This window comes from Lampetra fluviatilis, chromosome 10 (assembly GCF_964198595.1).
Source record: "Lampetra fluviatilis chromosome 10, kcLamFluv1.1, whole genome shotgun sequence".
Classification (NCBI taxonomy): Eukaryota; Metazoa; Chordata; class Hyperoartia; order Petromyzontiformes; family Petromyzontidae; genus Lampetra; species Lampetra fluviatilis.
This window is the reverse complement of record NC_136284.1, coordinates 11195023-11214716: the sequence shown is the minus strand read 5'-3', so window position 1 is coordinate 11214716 and position 19694 is coordinate 11195023. Positions and strand designations below refer to the sequence as shown.

General features: G+C 48.0%; 1 protein-coding gene across 2 annotated transcripts in view; it reads right to left on the bottom strand.

Annotated features, from left to right (window-relative positions):
* Positions 1–19694, bottom strand: part of NPHP3 (nephrocystin 3) — a 52755-nt gene that overhangs the window by 9213 nt on the left and 23848 nt on the right. For both annotated transcript variants that reach the window (XM_078860531.1, XM_078860533.1), the window contains 8 exons: positions 17323–17405; positions 15418–15556; positions 11649–11813; positions 8948–9048; positions 5400–5525; positions 4870–5113; positions 2646–2887; positions 1608–1683 (listed from right to left, as the gene is read on the bottom strand). In XM_078860531.1, coding sequence (XP_078716657.1) covers positions 1608–1683; positions 2646–2887; positions 4870–5113; positions 5400–5525; positions 8948–9048; positions 11649–11813; positions 15418–15556; positions 17323–17405 — 1176 coding nt within the window. The remainder of the gene's footprint in view (positions 1–1607; positions 1684–2645; positions 2888–4869; positions 5114–5399; positions 5526–8947; positions 9049–11648; positions 11814–15417; positions 15557–17322; positions 17406–19694) is intronic.

The window sequence follows — 19694 nt, the reverse complement described above, 5'->3', positions numbered from 1 at the left end:
CACTTCTGGTTGTGCTGGAATTTAATTATTTGCAAAAAGCGCTCCCGTGACTACAGCAAGGGCGCCGGCCTAACTGGCGCACACCAAACATTGGAGGTGACATCGCGATAAAGCGAACACCTGCCTGTGTTGTTGCCTTCCAACTACGAACTGCCTGCACTGATCACCGTCTCTCCTCTCTCTCTCTCTTTCCTGTAATCTACAGTTAAACACGCACCCATGCTTGAAAAACAAATTAGACTTACCAGCTCATTATGTGGGTCAGAAGGTGCAAGTGATGCAAGTGGAATGAAAGAGATCAAGAGGAAGGCAGCAGAAGAGGTGCAGGGAGTGATTTGGTGCGATTGGACCACGGTGGCCCGAGGAGTGGAAAGAGAGACGGCGCAGGACAGGGCAGCGTGGAGAAGGTTGGTAAGGACAGCGGACCCCCCCCCCCCAACGTGAGTGGGACAAACGCGTGGAACAAGAAGACTTATCAGCTCGAGTGGTTCACCGTTGGTTGACGTGGAAACGCACTGCAAATGAACAAGCCACGTGACGTCCCCCCCCTCCCCCCACCTCCTCCCCACGAAACCACAAGGAGAGAATGAATTCAAGGTAAAAATCGGAGTTCAAGTTATATTCTCTTTGCATATTTATGCCACGGCGATCGCAATCCTTCCATTCACGTCTCGTTTGCACAAATTAACTTGTCCCGTTTGCCGAAATATGAAAGGTAGAATATTACGTGCATCTACGTGCAATTTAATGCGTGTATCGCGACGATAAGAATCGATTAGAATTGATGAATCGATGACATCACTGCCTCTGGAGGGTGGAGGGGAAGGCAGCGCAGAGCATGCAGGCCAAGAGAGACGACGTTAAGCCTCCTGGCTGATTGGCCCAGTGGTTGGGACGTTTTGGCTGATTAGCCTCATGGTTCCGACGTTTTTATCACTTTTTTTAAAATTAATTACTGGTTTAGTTCTACGGGGGTTTAACAAAGTGTGCCATCTGCTATGAATTGTATATTAAAGACTCAAGTGACTTCCTTCACGGCGTGAGGTTACCATGTGCAGATGCAAAGCAGTGTTGCCAATGCAAGTAAATATTTACTCTGTTACATTTGATGCACGGGTATCTACGTGCCCCTTTCTAATGACTCCGAATGGGATCTCACCTGGTGAAACAAAGGGAAAGGAATTGAAGACCGCTTTCAAAAATACACCTCTGCCCACTTGTACGTCTGCTAAATCGGGGAGCCAATTTGTTCCTTTGTCACAGCAAGATGGGGGAAATTATAAAATGAGAGAAAGAGGTACCCATTACCCCGTGTCACCATTTTAATAAGTGCTTTTAAAATGAATTCCGCGTCTGTGAGAACGAACATACCCAAGAGCACTGTGTCCAGGAACGCAACATTAATTAGTGAGTTGCATCTTGGATTCGGCAATAAGAAAAAAAAAAATGCTCTTTCAAAAATACAATAAAAAGCAAGCCATCTGCACCAATGTATAATTCTGTCATAAGATATATTCTCTTAGAACGATATTCTTCCCTCCCCGGAGGGCATTTCCCTGTAAATGTACGGGACGGCTTCAATGGATCGCGGTGGGCGGCTCGGTTACCACGTTGCCCCTCTCGGCTGCAGCCTTCTGGCGGATCTTCAAGGCTTGTCTCCTCAGGGACTCGGCCTGCTCCAGCCTGGAAATGTCACACGGCAGCAGAGATATCCCCCCCCCCACGCACTTTAGTGGTGGCCAAGCTGCGGCACCGTCACGTTTCCACACCAAGTGAGCGAATCCAACCCGGCAAGTGGGAGCGGCAGTTAGATGTGACCAGAGCGAGGTCTGTTGCGTCGCGTCACGTGTTACGTAAAGAGAGGAGCAGAGCGTCCATGAGCATCATCAGGTCATACGCGAGAAGGAATAGAATAATCAGGCCTCATGGCTGATGGTGATGGTGGAGGCCTTCATCAGACATAGATATCTCAACTCTGGTTCTGAACCGCCACCGCCCGCTACACTTTAACCAAGCTGTACGGACCAGCGTGGGGGGTGAGTTTGGGTTGTGAAGAACACCCACAAGTCGAGGGAGGTCTTCATCCACCAGAGGATTGATAGAGGGCTGCACATATTGTTTTAGTAATAGATCCCCTACTTTTTTTTAAAATCCTCATCGTAACAAAAATGTTATACATTGTTTCTGGTTTATGTTGTTATATATTGTTTCTGTCATGTGTTTAAATTCTATATTTTGAATATTTATTTTTACTCAGGGACATATATTTTCGGTTTATTTATTTTAACCAAGGTCTCCCTTGAAAAAGAAACTCCTGGACTCACCAGGCTCTTGCTTGGTTTAAATAAAGGCCATCAATCACTAAAGCAAAACACACACTTTTGTTATAATTATTGAAAGATGGCAGTACTGGCTCAGTGTTCCAGCATAACCACCACCACGGAGAAAAATCCACAGCGGCCACGGGTAAGAGAGAGAACACGCAAACTCCAATTATACAGCAGGTCGTCAGGGGTCGGGATCGAACCCACGAACGCCTGTATACCGCACGAGGTAGTCAACATCTCGGTGCCGCCACTCAAAGGTGCAGACGCACACCGCCTGCAAGCGCGGCAGCTACGCCGGGTGCGACTCGCGCCGCTCACCGTCCGTGCTTGTGGTGCAGCGCGGCGAGCGCGTCGAGGTGTCGCGCCACGCGCGGGTCGTCGTGCCCATGCGCGTTCTGCACGAGCGCCAGCGCCTGCTCGTACAGCTGCTGGGCGGGGCCCGGCTTGCGCCACGAGAGGTAGACGGCCGCCAGCCGGTGCAGCGTGCCGGCCACGCTCGGGTGGTCCGGGTCGAGCGCCGTCTCGCGCAGCTCCAGCGAGCGCTGCAGCATCAGCACCGCCTGCGCACGTGCAGAAATGCGTCTCTTCAGTCGCTCGCTCACCGGTGCTCAGTCGCCTACTTAGCACGCTTCCATCGCTACCGTCATGGGTACTGTTCCCGCGAACTGCACTCACCGATTCCCTCCAGTCACTCTTTAACGGACACTCAGTTGCCTCGTCATCACCCTCCTCCTCCCGAGGACGCGGTCTACCAGACTGACTGTTCAATCTCGGCCATACGGTGTTTGACCACCATGCCACGGGTTAACCAATTCTCTTTCTGCATCTTTCCTCGCACTGCTCGACTTTGGAATTCCCTCCCAATGTCTCGATGGTAAAACAATATAGTCCCCATGAACCCACGTAGCAAAAGGGAGGCACTCATCCAGCAGTGGATTGACAAAATGTCTGTACGTGTACTCTGAGTTCCTCCAAGATTCAAAACACCACTTTAGAAGGAACAAGATGAACAACCAAATGCAGACCCTTCCTGAAAATAAGAGGATAAGGCATGAGGCTTTCGTGGATAAATCATCCACTGAACACAACTATTGTATGGAGACATTATTCATGGTGGCTACGCATGCCTGTAATCCAGCACTGTGGAGGCAGCGAGGGTTGGTGAATCACACGAATGCTGTGAAGCTTCCTTTCCGTGGGCGTCGAGGCGCGATAAACCCTTGCTCGCCAGGAGGGAAGGGCGGTGCAGCAAAGTGCACGCTGATATTATCTGTTCCTTCTGTATGGGATGGAGTGTTGCCCTCTCAGATGCTTGGGTCTCCTCCGCGCGCTCCCTTCTCCTCCCATTGCTCGGCTGAAAACATCTCCCTGTGTTGCGGACCACGAAGCACTGTGCGATGTGGTTGCATAGATGACTATAAAAAAAATATTATCATTTTATCTTTACATACAGTATTAGTATTATTTTCTTACTGTTATAGTACTGTGTTGCACAACTCAATGGTGGAAGGGCCGGCTACTGGGGAAGCAGATTGCAAGCGTAAAGCAGTTCAAATACCGTCTCTGCATAGTAATGCGCGACGCAATCGCTAAAGTGACACCTACAATGGTTAAGCGGCTTGTAAACCATTTCCGATAAAATTGTCAGGCGTAGGCCGTTTGTGTACCTACGTCATGGTTTAAATTTGTCAAATTATTGAATGGAAACTCTCCGGTCGAGACTTCATATTAATATTGATCTCAAATATATCAGATGTTATAACTGATGAGAGGGTACAAGAGTCGGGCATCACAGTTAAACAAACACACCAATATCCACCCCCATGTAATCATCACTGGCATTACTCAAACGGCTTTCACAGGTCCATTCACAAAATACTTCACCCATAACCAATCACACTCAAAGCAACCAGTCCCATCAGCGTTATAAGCCAAGCTAGATTGAACCTGGATAGGTGCTGGATGGGTAATACCAGATGTTGTAAGCTGGGGCTGCCAAGTGGCCAGTAGATGGAAATATAGCAATGGATTATTCGATTTATCCGTGCGGTGTTTACAAAGTTTTATTTCTAGGCGGGTTGTCTCCAGGTACGGCGGGTTTCTCCCACACAACACCAACAATATTGGTTATGCCCGCTGACCAAACATCACAACGTAGCATGTCCTCCCTGAAAATAAGCCTTGAGACTCTTAGCGAGGCTTTCCTGGATATGTAAATGTTTTTGTTACGAATATAAAGAAAATCCTCTCCTCCCATTGCTCCAAACCACTCCCTCTGCTCCCAGGGAGGGTTCCCAAAGCCCACGTACAAAAACACCGGGACATATTGTGGGAATAAGACTATTTCACAACAAAGAGGGGAAAAACTAAATGCCAACGCGTTGTCTTGAGCGGAGCGTTAACGCACAACTGACAAAAAAAACGGAACTTGTTTAACGTCCTGGGAAGTCCTTAGAAATTTCCCAGGAGAGCTACCGCGAACGCACGACGATTCTGTCCAAAACCCAGGAAAAAGGTGGCACCCCGAGTTCCCTACACCTACCTGGCTGTAGAGGCCCAGGTCCCTGAGGAAGCGTCCCAGCGTCTCGTGCAGGTCGGCGAGCTCCGACACGCTGCGCTCCCAGCTCCCGTCCGAGCCCACGTCGCCGCCACCGCCGCTGCTGCTCGCCGTCCCGGCCAGGGGCGCCTTCTCCCGCTGCTTCAGCGCTTCCATGTAGAGGGCGGCCAAGGAGGTGCGGTCTCGTCCCGCCGCCTGCCAGTGGCTCACCAGGTCAGAGAAGCGGCCCCTGGGGTGGTGGCGGCGGCGGCACAGGCAATGGCGAGACGTTATGACCTGTGGCTGCGGGTCAGCGCTGGGGTATGTAGTATTGCATGGAGACTATATCTATGTATGTTGAACTTCTTTCGCACCGTACGTAGCCAACCGTGCTAATCGGAGGTACAGGGGGGAAGGACAACAAGCTAAATTCAAAAATCAGTTCGAAAGAAGTGAGTGTTCAATGTAGATCTAAAAGTGCGTGAGCTCCAGTGGCTTCCTAATGTCGGAGGGAAGAGCGTTCCAGACGGACGCACCGCTTGTAGAGGTCCCGGCACAGGTGCAGGTTGAGGAGGCAGTCCTGCAGCGCCGGGCGGCTCTCGGCGTCGAGATGCAGCAGCCACGGCAGCTCGTCCGCCACACGCCAAGTCACGCGGCCGGCCCTGCGACGCGGTGACGATCGTGATGAGAGATTTATAGAGCGGCTTCATACGTGGAGCGTGCTACGGACACTGTACGCATGCACGTATATATGCAAGTAGCCAACCGTTGCTCATCGGAGGTGCGGGGGAAAGGAAAACAAACTAAACACAAAAAGCTGCTATAAAAAAATGAGTTTTCAATTTCAATTAACATGTGTCAACCTGAATAACTGTGTACATCGGTGAATCCTGGGGGTGCTATAACAGAGCCGCGCTGCAGTGACTCGAGCGGACATGAACCGTAAAAGGTAGAATTCTAAAAGCGTCAACACTGAGATAAAGTATTGCGACCACAAATGTCACGAGCACCGCAAGGCAGGAGCAAAGTCATCCGGACCAGTTCAGTCCACTGCTGGACGAAGCGGTCTCCAAGCCACCGACAATCCCTGCTGTGACCGTGAGCCAACAGTGGACATTCCACATTTCTTGTTGTGGGATTATTTTGAAATGTATCTTATTTTTGATGACCCCATGTAAATACTGTGTGTGTGAATATGTAGCAACACACACAGGATTTACGTGGTGTATATATATGTACGTACGTGAGTGGCGTGATGTGGAGATGGAGCGATGGAATATGTTTGTGTGCAGATGCTAGGTGGATTACTACATTGCAGGATCATTAGAGGTGGGTAGCGGCTTGGGGTAGCCTTCATCCAGCAGTGGATTAACCATGGCTGATGATGATGTGATACACACACGTCTATATGTATATATACTCTCCTTATCCTTCATATTGCTGATGTTGCTGTGGAGCCACAACTATAACATTACATTGAAATGCTTGAGTCAGATAATATATACTCAGAATAAACACGTGAACATCAATAACTATGGAAAAAAATATCAATTTCGCAACGATAAAGAACGACTAATGTGGAATTCAACAGAATATGTACCTGTGCGCATTGTTGGACACAGAGAGAAATCCAATATGTTTGGGACATTATGTTGCGGTGCACAGCTGTAATGCAAAATGTCACATACAACAAGAAGCCGATGCTGGCAGGTAGCCAACCGGCCGCATTACATAAAGGACACAGCAGCGTCCTCACGGAGAATGACATTGGTTTTGTATGGAACCAATGAAAGCAAGCGACCCAGCAAATGCATGCCGGGGGAAATTGGCGTTGTTAGAAGCGGCTCAATTGAGGGTGGTTTGGGAAAGATTATCGCAAGTGGGACTGTGTGCGCGTCAGGTGAATAACGGCGACTTTACAGCATTGGGAAGGTCGTACCAAACGCGGAGCAGTAATAACACGTGAATCAGGAGTCTCTGTAATCAGGTCATACTACACAGTGAGGACTGGAGCCTGTGCGAGCGGGGTCCGTGTACCTGTGTGTGTGCGCTACAAATGTGTGCGTGCAATTAGCATGCTGCGCGACGAACCCGGTCACCCGAGTTCCATTCCCGCTCACGGCCACCACCAGTGACGATTATTTGAGCCGGTCATGGGCCTCTCCCAGGTTGACTCAGCCTCAAATGAGTACCTGATGTGGTGTGTAACATCACCACTCGGGAGACAAAGGCGGCCAGGCGTGGTGCTGGCCACCCACCCCCTCGTGTTCCGTGCCGGGCTTCATAGGTGCTCGCTAACAGCACTTGCCCTTTGAGTCTGCTAAGGCTATACAGGGGATCTTTGTCTTTGTGTATGCATGACTGTACATATCTCCGAGTATACACGCATGGACTACATATAGAATATATGCGGAGCGGTGGTGCAATAGTGAACACACAGCGTTACAACTGGGTACAGCTAACATCACTGGTGGGTGATCACTTAACTTGGTCCTGGGAGCCTCTCTCCCTAATTCACCAACCTGCACTGCCCAACATAAGTGACACGGCATGGGCAGACGCACATTCAGTATTGGATTGCCAGAGGGCTGGCTGAATATTATCAATGTGTGTGCGCACTAAACCGTGATAAACAGCGTTGCCCATTTTATTCTCGGTAAGGATTCCCTTTGGTACAATTTGACGGAGCAAAAAATCATTAACACGTGAAGTTTAGATCACAACTCAATGTAATAACAATGGCTAATATGAAAATGTATCTGTTGTCAAACAATTAAAGAAACCTAAATTAAGAAACAACAATAGATTGTACCCTTTCTGGCAATAAAACAGGTGTTAAGATGTTCAAACACCAAATTAGACCTTTTGCAAGGAATCAAGTCTGCATCAACCACACGTACTTGTGGTGAACATGCAAACAAACATTCCTTGCAAAAGGTTTCTCATTTTTTCCTACTTTGATGTTGGCAGGGAGGTCCCGTTTTGAACCTCAATTAAGTTTCTAGATTTTTTGTTTATAGCAAAACACTTCTCGTTTCCCTTAACAACCTTGGAATGTTAAATAATTGTTGTATCCGATGCTTTACGGTGCACTCTATTTCATCCAAACAGTTTCCCGATACAACAATCCGCAGAGCTCATAGCAGCCTTTGAGAGTAAACAACAAGTAGCTCGTTTTATTATAGACTCCTACTACATCAAGACATCGCAGATGCACTTGTAACGGTCGATGTCCATGGCGAACATTAAAAAAAAAGGCGCTGAGTCGTTTGGGCCACGGTCGAGACAGCAAGGCTGCACGTCCGTTACTACGCTCGCCCCACACGTGCGCTTCAAAGAGGTGGCACAGGGACGGAGGGTGCGTGACAGTGCTGGTGGTGCAATTTGGTGTGTGGTGGTGCGCCGTGCGTATCTATGGTGGGGCGTGATGGTGCGTGGTGGTGCGCTGTGCATGATTGTGTGTGGTGGTGTGTGGTGGTGCGTGGTGGTGCGTGATTGTGTGTGGTGGTGTGTGGTGGTGCGTGATTGTGAGTGGTGGTGCGTGGTGGTGCGTGGTGGTGCGTGGTGCTGTGTGGTGGTGCGCTGTGCGTGATTGTGTGTGGTGGTGCGTGGTGGTGCGTGGTGGTGCGTGGTGGTGCATGGTGGTGCGTGATTGTGCGTGGTGGTGCGTGGTGGTGCGTGGTGGTGCGTGGTGGTGCGTGGTGGTGCGTGGTGGTGCACTGTGCGTGATTGTGTGTGGTGGTGCGTGGTGGTGCGTGGTGGTGCGTGGTGGTGCGTGGTGGTGCGTGGTGGTGTGCTGTGCGTGATTGTGTGTGGTCGTGCGTGGTGGTACGTGGATGTGCGTGGTGGTGCGTGGTGGTGCGTGGTGGTAAATGGTGGTGCGGGGTGGTGCGTGGTGGTGCGTGGTGGTGCGTGGTGGTGTGCTGTGCGTGGTGGTGCGTGGTGGTGCGTGGTGGTGCGTGATGGTGTGCTGTCCGTGATTGTGTGTGGTGGTGCGTGATGGTGCATGGCGGGGCGATGTGGTACGCTGTGCGTGATTGTGCGTGGTGGTGCGTGATGGTGCGCGGTGGTGCAATGTGCGTACGCGAGGCGGCTGGAGAAGTGCTGTGCGAGCCTCGCTCGGAACACCTGGCAGCCTCCGGGGCCCTGCACCCCCACGTATTCCTGCCGCGCGGCTTCCTGAGCCTGCACACGCATCACGTGCTCCGCGCACGGAGCAAGAGCGGCGAGATTACATGTAGAACACATGTGCCACACAGGTGTTATGCGCTTGCCACACACGAATGTAATACACGCATGCCGCGTCCCGCGCACACTGCACACACTGCGAGTCTCACACGCTCCTCGTGTCCTTTACGCACTGCACACGCATCAGACATATCGCACGCACAACAAGTCACGTGTGTCCTGCACATTGTACATACCATGTGCACTCCGCGCATTGCAAAAAAGACAAAGACATAGATACCCGGTATCGTCTTAACAGACTGTTGGGGCAAGTGCTGTTAGCGAGCAACTCTGAAGGCCGGCACGGCACGTGTCTGCGTTCTCGCCCAGATGAAATGCGGAGTGAACATGGGCTGCGTTCAGAATGCAGAAGCGATAAACCCGCACCGTAATGGAGAGCACTCTGAACGAGGATGAAGCGTTGCGCAGGCACACGTCGATCAGCACGGGACACATGGGGAGTGGGTTAGAGTTAGAATATTGGAGTTTTGGCAAGGACCCTCGCTGCTGCGACAGTACGTTCTCAAGGACATTTGGGGGGCTGGTGGATTTCTCTGAGCAGACAGCCATGGTTGGGTCAAGGAATTGGTGATGAGGATGATGATGATGATGACAGTTACCAGTTATCAGAATTAGTGTCAAATTTATTTATTTTAATACATAACACAAGATTCATTACCATGGATATGGGGCCATATTCTCATCTTGACAAATGGTCTATTTAGCTCTCTGTGTTTTTTTTGGGGAACTTCAGTTCCTGAAGAATCTCTCAGGACGCGGAGCAAAACGACGGACATCACGTCGGCACAATACGCGGTACAACCCGCAAACAAGTGAAAGGGGTACACGCAGCACAACCGCATGAACCTACCACGTAATAAACGGTCTCTTTCGTCTGATTTCTGGAGGAAATGTGCCAATGCCTCCCCGCTATCACGCATGTGAACCTGTCCCTTGGCACAGTGGCCGCACTGGGAATGGCAAGAGTTTATTTTTTACTTAAAGGTTCGTTGTAATCTATCGCAAACTCCGAGAATGTTGTCATCCACCACTTTCAAATCAAGGCGGCTCACCTCTCTGCTTACCCCAAGTCGGGGGTCAGCAACCAAAATAACAAGAGACATTTGTTTTTCAAAATCGGTAAAACAAAAAAAAACTCGACATTTCAAGAGCCGCAATCAATGCATGTGAATTACAAGACGGTGGTCCTTAATAAATAACGTCATGAAGCGGTCCTTAAAGAGCCGCAGGCTGCCGACCGGTGCCCTAACCGCACCATCCCATTTTCTTACACAAATTCTCACGTACACTTTTTGTTTCCCCACCCTCACTCTCCAGCCACCCCCCACACGTTCATTGCCTACCCCACACCAAGCTGATTTGAAAATGACGAGCTGATTGAATCTGCCTCCGCGGTACTGTGAAGGTTACTCTGATAATCTACTACCCATTTGCGAAAAAAAAAGAATTGCCTCCCCTAATTCTCTGCAGCACTTCCATCCTCCAAAGCAATTTCTGCTCAAAAAAGTAAAGGGGGCTTCGGTCTGTGTCTGAAATGAGTTCCCTGGCCGAAGTCAATTTTACGCAAACGCGTGAAAGCACATGGTCCAAAGGTGGCCCACAAAAATCAATCGCCAGTCGCACAAAGTTTCACCATCTCTTAGAGCGATGGTGCCCAATCTGGCGCTGGTCATATAACCCCCCAGAAGACCTATCGCCTGTCAGGGGCACCCCTACCAGGGCATAGGTTTTAGATTTTATCAAGTAAAAACCGATATGTTTGAATCACATAATCAACACCTTTGAGATTCAGTTAACACTTGATAAATTCATCTTCTTGGTTCTTTCGGTAAAGTCACGTAGAAGGGAAATAATAAAGTAATACAAATAAAACATAATAAAATACAATGTTTTATTTTTATTATTGTCACGTAGAAGGGAAATAATAAAAGAATAAAAATAAAACATTTTAAAATACAATGTTGAATTTTTATTATTTTATTATTTCCCTTCTACGTGACTTTACCGAAAGAACCAAGAAGATGAATCCCTGCAGTCACGAAAGCTTTAAATCGAAACTTGATAATTTAATGACGATTAACTAAATATTTACAATTTAACCGGAGATCTGGCCGGAAGTGGCCTGTCACTGGTGCTTGAGTAACCTCGTCTGACTGCACCCCACGAGACCCCCGCCATGACGTCATCAGTCTCGCGTATCCCCTAGACGTGTCACACGTAACCCCCCCCCCCGGGGGAGACGCACACCACACTTTGGGAACCGATTGTCTTCAGAGCCTTGTGGCTTTTGTGTAACGCCGACCCTTTGTCTCCCAGGTCAGTGCTTCAAGGAGTTGGAAAAATATCCAAATATGGGATCACAGAGCTTGGGCAATTGCTGGCGCTGGTTCCGGCTGCCTTATCCGCTCGTCCGTGGTCTCCCGCACCTCCGTGCGATTACCGCACGTGTCGCAAATCCTTCAGCGTTTTAGAGATTCCGTTTGCATGAACGCCGCCGCCATAGAAAACAAATGATTGCAGGGTCACGAGCTCCTGACCTGCAGGTGACGGAACTTGATGAGGCCGCACGTGCGGGACAGCACGCAGAGTCGCTGCAGCGTGTGCAGCAGGGGCGACAGCAGGGCCCAGCCCAGGCCCGGGTCGATGTCCTGCAGCTCCGACTCGCTAACGCCGTCGCGCGCCACGCACGCCAGGCACAGTAGCTTCTCACGGCGGAGACGCGGCACGCGCGCAAGGAAACACGCGAACATTCACAAAGATAAAAACAAGGATTCCCCCCCCCAGCTAAGGCCCACTGAGATATACAGCTCTTTTTCAGAAGCAACCTACCTAGCCACAAATGATAGCTCAACCAAATGACTTATCATCACGTGGGAACCTATAGCAGCCCAAAAAAATGTGGATGCCAAAACCGGAGGACCCGGAGGAAAATCCACACGACCGTTGGGGGAGAGGCACGCAAACTCCAAGGGTCGGGATCGAACCCACGACCTCCTGCATTCCAGGTGGTGTAGTTAACATATCTATGGGGAGAGAGGCATGCAAACTCCAAATAAACTGATGTTAGCTATGGCTGGGAATTGGACTCAAATTACCTGGTTTCTAGCAGTACATTAGCCACTACGCCACAACTCCCCGACATACATTCAGAGAGGCACGCAAACACAGAGGAAATTATCAAGCTATGAAGCACACTTTTCACTACGAGGGTATAGATTAACCTCACCTACTCTCTCCAATCCAAATGCACACAAGCAGCCACACATACAAGTTGAAACACGTATAGACAAACTTCCCAACGTAACCTACACCGGCCCTTAAGGCAAGTGCTTTGAGCGAGCTCCTAGACACATGCATACACGCACGTGCGCAGCCACACACACTAGCAGACACGAAGGACATACACACGCACATGCAAATAAAGGCACAAAACACTGATTTCAATCAGAGACAAGCCTTCGTGGAATTACCACATTGTGCAGCAGAATTAATCGGGTGCAGCCAATGCTGTTCATTAAATGATTGACAGATATAGTTCACGTGAAAACTATTGGCCACACCTAACCGAGTGACTTGGATAATAGCCGCTGCATCTTTCCTTTTTCTCCACATTGTGACTGTTCCACAGGGGACCTGCACAACGGAATCAATCGCGGTCAATGTTGCCCCACATCCGACACACTGCTTGATAGCAAAGCAATGCATAGATTCATGGATTCAAATAAATTATTGCGGTCACAATACATGCGTTGAGCCATGTTCATTCCACTGCTGGATGAAGGTGTCACCTCTGACGATCCCACGATGTGACCAATCCACCTAGCACCTGCAGCCTAACAGATTGCATCATTCCATCTCCTCCCTGCAATGCGTTAACGCAATCCTTTGCTTCCACTAGAGGTCGTTGCACGTTCATCCCAAAGTAACAAAAAAATTCCTGAATCAAAATGTGACAATTCATTGAATCCCAAGGTTGCGAATGATTACAAGCCTGCTTGTTACTACTCGGGTATTCACGAACGCAATTCACCTAATCCAGTGCCAAATGGAGAAGAAACCCCCACTAACAATGAATGACAATAACACATTTGTTCAGCTAGAAATGTAGTCCAGAAATAGCACGTTTTATATTGCGAGCTTGTTCAATCAGGGACACCCAGCATGCACCCGTCATATTCCCAGCAGCAGGCGTCCTCCTTGACAGTGTATGCAGTGCAGCCCATGTTGCTTTGACAATGTGTCAGACGATCAATAGACTTCAAATCCTTCACAGCCCCCTGGGTTGGCTCTCTGCTTTAAGGGTTCCACAACAAACCCGTGCCTTACAGGTTCGGCAACTCGCTGATGCCTGCTATGGTTGCAGCAAGAACAAGAACAAACAATATTCGTTGATTCTTTCGGTAAAGTCACGTAGATAGAAAAAAGAAAAATAATGTGAATAAAAATTATAAAAAATTAAATAATAAACCAAAAAACCCTAATGTAGACTATAGCCTGGTTCTTAATTGGAGTGAGTGTACTGGCAGTCTATAATGTAGATTGTAGCCTGGTTATTAAGTTTGGTGAGTATAATGGCAGTCTATAATGTCGAATCTCGCAATGGTTATTAAGCTGGGTTAGTGTACTGGCAGTCTATAATGTAGACTGTAACCTGGTTCTTAAGCTTGGTGAGTCTATTGGCAGTCTATAATGTAGACTGTAGCCTGGTTTTTAAGCTTGGTGAGCATATTGGCAGTCTATAATGTAGTCTACATTATAGACTGCCAGTACACTCACTCCGATTAAGAACCAGGCTACAGTCTACATTATAGACTGCCAGTACACTCACTCCGATTAAGAACCAGGCTACAGTTTACATTATAGACTGCCAGTACACTCACTCCGATTAAGAACCAGGCTGCAGTCTACATTAGTGTTTTTTTTTATTTTAATGAACTTTATTCTTTTTTTTTTCTATCTACGTGACTTACTGAAATAACAACATAATATAAATTCCTGCAGTCGCGAAAGTTTTAAGTCAAAATTGAAGACAAAAAAATTCATCCTGGGGTCTGTCTTTGTGTGAAGTGTGGGGAGCGGTGGCGCGGTGGTTAGCACACTGCACAGAAACCCTGAAAACCTGAGTTCGATTCCCACTCACGACCAATAACAGTGGTGGATATTTGAACCCGTTCTGGGCCTCTCCTAGGTCGATTCGGCTTTAAAAATTAGTAACTGGTGCGGTGTGTAAACATCACCACTAGGGAGACAAAAAGCGGCCGGGTGTGGTGCTGGCCACCCAAATGGTCGTGTGCTGTGCCGGCCTTCATAGGTGCTCGCTAACAGCACTTGCCCCAAAGGTCTTCGAAGGCTAAACACCAGGGGGTCCTTTGTGTGTGGGAAAAGCGCAAGGGCGATGATTTGTATGCCCATGCACGCAGGACATACGTGGAGATAGAATATTCGCAAGCACCACCTCATTCATTATTGCAAGGGCATGAGTTGCTCTTAATCGGTAAAATTATAATTACACATTGAGGTTCTATCCCTCTGGTCAACACGGACTTTACAGACGGAGTGAAGAATTGTCCTCTCCCGAGCAGGATTTCATCATCATAAGGGCTTTTGTGTTTTTACAGTTTGCAGTTTCATGCTTTAAATTACATTTTCTTAATTGATGTTTTATAGTATTTTTATCGACTGTAAATCACCTTGGGATCATTTTTTTGCGAAAGGCTCAATATAAGCTCATACTTATTATTACATTTGCTAATCATCCGGCCAGGTAAGGTGGCTTGCAGTCAGAAAGTCGCGAGTCCAAATCCTCAGTGGGAATTTAATCAGCCCATCATCTCTACAGGGTCAATAAAATAGGTACCGCTTTGCGGAGAAGTTATTAGTGGGAGCAGCCTCGCCATAATCTATAGAGCTCTTTTTCAGAAGCGACCTAGCCACAAATGATAGCTCAACAAAAAGTGGCTTATGTGGAAATGTATACCAGCCAAATACTCTAAAAGTTTATTTCTAAATGTGAAAGGAAAAACCAGAGAATCCGATGAAAATGTCACGCGACCATGAGGAGGACATGCAAACTCCAAATATACAGCAGGTGTCAGGGTCGGGATCGAACCTACGACCTCCTGTATACCAGGAGAGGTAGTTAACATCTCACCACCGTGGCACCCTAAAATAATTGGGCATGCATGGTCCTGGCCACACCACGCAATCGTTTGTGCTGCCAGCCAGCTCGAGTGAGCGCTCGCTAACTGCACTCGCCCCGACAGCATTACCTGGCCTACAATTGGACACGCAACGTTAGCCGCTCACCTCTCGCAGGCGCTCGCGATCCCTGGCAGAGCGCAGGGTGGACTCTGTGACACGGAGCGCCAGGCGGAAGAGCGTAGGGGTGTCGTGGCACTGCAGGCATGGGTGCAGCGCTTCCTCCAGCTCCTGGGACGACCGTGCCCTGGCACCACGGGATGGGAGTGGTGGGGGCAGTGGCAAGAACATGGCACCGACTCACAAATCAAAGGGAGCTGTGCAATAGAAACATCTATTCTGACTTGGCCAGCTGGGTCAGGGGTCAGCTACAATGAGCCAGCACTGCTGAGGCACGAGGTTTGAATTCAGGTTTTCAGCCAACAGTGATTGAACTGGATTCATGAGTCTAGCGGGCTGATGGTCAACAATGACTGCACACATTTCCTAATACATTTAGGTTTTCTCTTAATTTGACGACAATTTCAGCTCCCAGAATTAAGATGGTCGGTTTGATTGCGATGCAATTAATAGCTCTATGGCAGCACTGCTGGTGTGGTGAAGACAGCAATCTCAGAAGTAGTTCTGTGATGTCACTTTCTGCGGGCCGTTCTTTAATACGGAGTGATGCACTGCTCTGTGAGAGTTCCAAATGTACATTTCTCTATCCATGACTTGATGGCAAGAGTGAAAATTTAAATAAAAATAGAAAAAAGACAAAAACTTTTCATAAAAAAAACTGAATATCCAAACCATTCTAGCATTAGGTCACAAAGCACCTGATACATAGAATCAAAGCATTTGAAAGAATCAGAGACTCAAAGCAGCCCAGATGTGGTGCTGGAGGAGGATGAAATGGTTAAGTGGACAAAGAAATAGACGAACAAAGAGGTGGACGCGCTAGAAGATAAAGGGTGGTGCGTAATGATGGTTATTGGAATTCGGAGACGGAATTGGATGGGGAATATCATCAGAGGCAGCGGTCTGCTAAAAGCCATAACAAAAGGGCACGTGGAGGAGAAGAGAGTCAGAAATGTCCTGGCCGTGTGAAGGAGGCAGGAGTGAAAGCGTGCAACTGAAGGCCAATTCACTCAAGGGAACAAAGTGGCAGCATGATGGACCACAACGAATGCAAAATTGGAATTGGTAAAAAATAAAGATACGGTTAAGTAAGAAGATTTCAGCAAGCGACAGTAATGTTTTCAGTATTAAGTACAAAAAATAGTGCTGGATTTATATGAAAATCAGATAGGAAATACACATTAGTCAGACACACCAACTTTGTCTCATTTCTATTCCAGCGGCATTTAAAGTCAATCTCAAGTCTGCACTTCGTTCAGTCGTGAGTCTATTTATTTTGTCAAAGGCAGATTTAATCTGCACAGTCTGGGTGCGTGGCTCACGAACGACGTCTCACGAGCCAAACATTATAATACCGAAATTGCTTTCCCACGCCACTGTTGCAGAGAAAGGCGCCTCTCCACTCGACATCCACATACATGCCAGCCACTCTGGCATGTATGTGGCCTTCTCTTCCACGCTCGCCGGACATCTTCGGAGAACCCCCACAAATATATGCAACCTGACGATCAACTAACTGTGGTACTGCTGGGTGGACAGAGAGAGAGGGGGGGGATTTAAAAAAATTGCCCCATTATTTCGACTTTCGCGCCGGGAGATCGAACCGGCGACTAACCATTACACCACAGGAGCATTCTGTTTATAATAGTGACAAACAGTGATAGATAATACGGGGTGAAATGGGGAATGCAGCTGAAAGTTGGCCATGCAAGGTGCAGTAACAGTATGGAAGGTGATTATGATGCTAATCGATGGCTGTCTGACGAATGTGCATGACCCATGTGTATTAAATATTATTATTAGAATATATGTGGAAGCTTCCTTAGGAAGCTACGTGGCTGCACATAGGGAACAAGACAACTTGTTTGCTGACAAGGAAGGCCAGTACAGTACCTGCTCACCATCCGCGCTACCAGTGTGGTGTAGAGGGCATTGCAGGTGGTGGCCGATCGAAAATGAATGTCCAGCCTCTTCACCTGTCCGACGACAAAAACTTCAGTTTAAAAAAAAAAGTAAGCCTTCGATTAAAGCGGAGGTGGCAAGTTACTCAGGAGGAATAACTCGACGGTGGCAGGACCTCACAAGCAATAAGCCAGAAAAACGGAGACTCTGGGTTTGAATCCATGGTTTCCACCAATACCTACAAAAAAATATTTAAATGTAATTAATCTATCATCTCCCGCTTGCTCACGATTGTACGGAAACCTTTGGAATAAATGAGCGCTTGAAATTAGCTGTGGACAGACCATTTAATAGCACTGTTATATGTAGGGCACATTTCACACAATGCACTTGAAAATACTCGTCATTCGCATCAAAAGCAGCAATGCATTTAATATTCAAAAGTATTTATTTAATTAAACAAAATCCATGAAGACGGTTTCTCATTTACATGGGCAACTGGGTAAGGTAATAATCACTTTGTTCACGGACCAGTGATATAAGAATTCATAACTTAAAAATACAAAATGTGTGCTTGTCTTGGACGGCTTGGCGTAGTGATCGGTATCACATCACACGGATGCACTGTGTGCTACATTGGCAGTTTCCTATAAATATACCATTCACACCAACTCCCACAGCCTTTTACCATCACCAACTGGTGCCTTCCCTGCGGACTAATGAAAATATCCACACCGCACATATTGATTCACACCATAAGCATACATCCCCCGGGTTAATGTGTTAAACACTCAATTATGGTTTTTTTTCCCTTTCAGCTGGCCCAACAGATTTTCACAAATGCGTTCAATTAAACACATCCACAACGAACGGATGCTGTCCCATTAAAGGTGCAACGGCCTCACACTGGGAGGTGGGAACGCTCAGCACACTCAGTCGACAAATTAATACACGAGGCTTAATTAGCAAGCCTCCGCCTAAGCAGTGGCTTCTGACAACCTCGTGGGAGATGGGTGCCGAGTGAAAAATATGAGTTGGTACACGAGCTGCAAAATGCTAACCGGCTTTGCGAACGCGGCCGTTGTCTCGCGCATCGACGAGACACCTGCGCCAGGCAACGGGGGGACGCTGCGGCGAGCACTTGCCGAATCGAAAGTTTTTGTTCGGATAACATTATCGAGTCGGTGCTGCCACCGGAGGACCAATGCTTGTAAATGTTTACGTACGCTGAATGATGGGTTGTTTATTAAAAAAAAGGTTGCAGGGATTTTATTTCCTGTCACTGAGTGCAAAGAATTGATCTCGATGCTTGGGCCAAGTGGCCTGCTTTCGGGAATATTGACGTTTGCAGGGAGAATCTTAAATATACTGGGAAAGACAGGTGGGGTTGGATTGATGTTGTTCATATTAAGCATGACGCATCTATTCGTGGATTAAAAATCAATTGTTAAGCTCACTATAATGAAATGTAATCGTGCATGTAAGAATCATTGAGGTTCTATTCACGTTGTGTGCAAACTCTGCAGCCACTAGAAATGCTAAATGTGCCACAGTTGCCAAATAATTGATTCTAGAATCATAACCCTAAATCATAACAAATCATCTGTGAGGGAGGCAAATTGTTAAATGTGTAATATAATACATTCTAAACAATCACATGTTACGGAACTTTGTCAGCGCACTGCTTGGATGAAGGCTTCCCCAAACCGTGCCAGTAATGAGGGTTGTTTGACCATCCTTCACCATTCTGGTCAGTGCAGCTTGGTGAAGGACGGCGAGGCCCGGGACTGGTGCGGAGAGCGCTCGCCGGTCACGTTCGCCACGACCATGAATCAAACTCAGCTCGCCAGGTTCAAAGCCCAGGGTGCCAACCACTGTGCTAGCGCTCCACCACAATATAGGACGAGCCGCCCTCCCCCCCCTTACTTCACGCGATCAGCTGGCAGGGCAAGGATCCGTTAGCAAATGCCAATTACGCTTAGCATGGCACTTTAGGGGGAGGTGGTGCCACCTTTGTCTTCCCAGTGCTGCCCCCTATAACACACTGGCATTGAGAGATTAAAAACTCATTTTTTTAGAACTGCTTTTTTAGGTTAGTTTTTTGTCCTTCCCTGCACCTCCGATTGGTACGGTTGGCTCCATACGGTGCGAAAGAAGTTCAACGTACACACATACAACAGGCATAACACGGTTGGCTACGTACAACATACATACATACAACAAAGTAGCTAACGACACGCCATATTCAAAGCGCAATGCGCTAAACGCTGAGCCACTGCTGTACCCCATGCTTAGTCTATGCAGCACTAATCGGCTGAAAGGTGGAAGGGGTTGTCACAAGCAATGTAAGTGGTGGGGGGCTA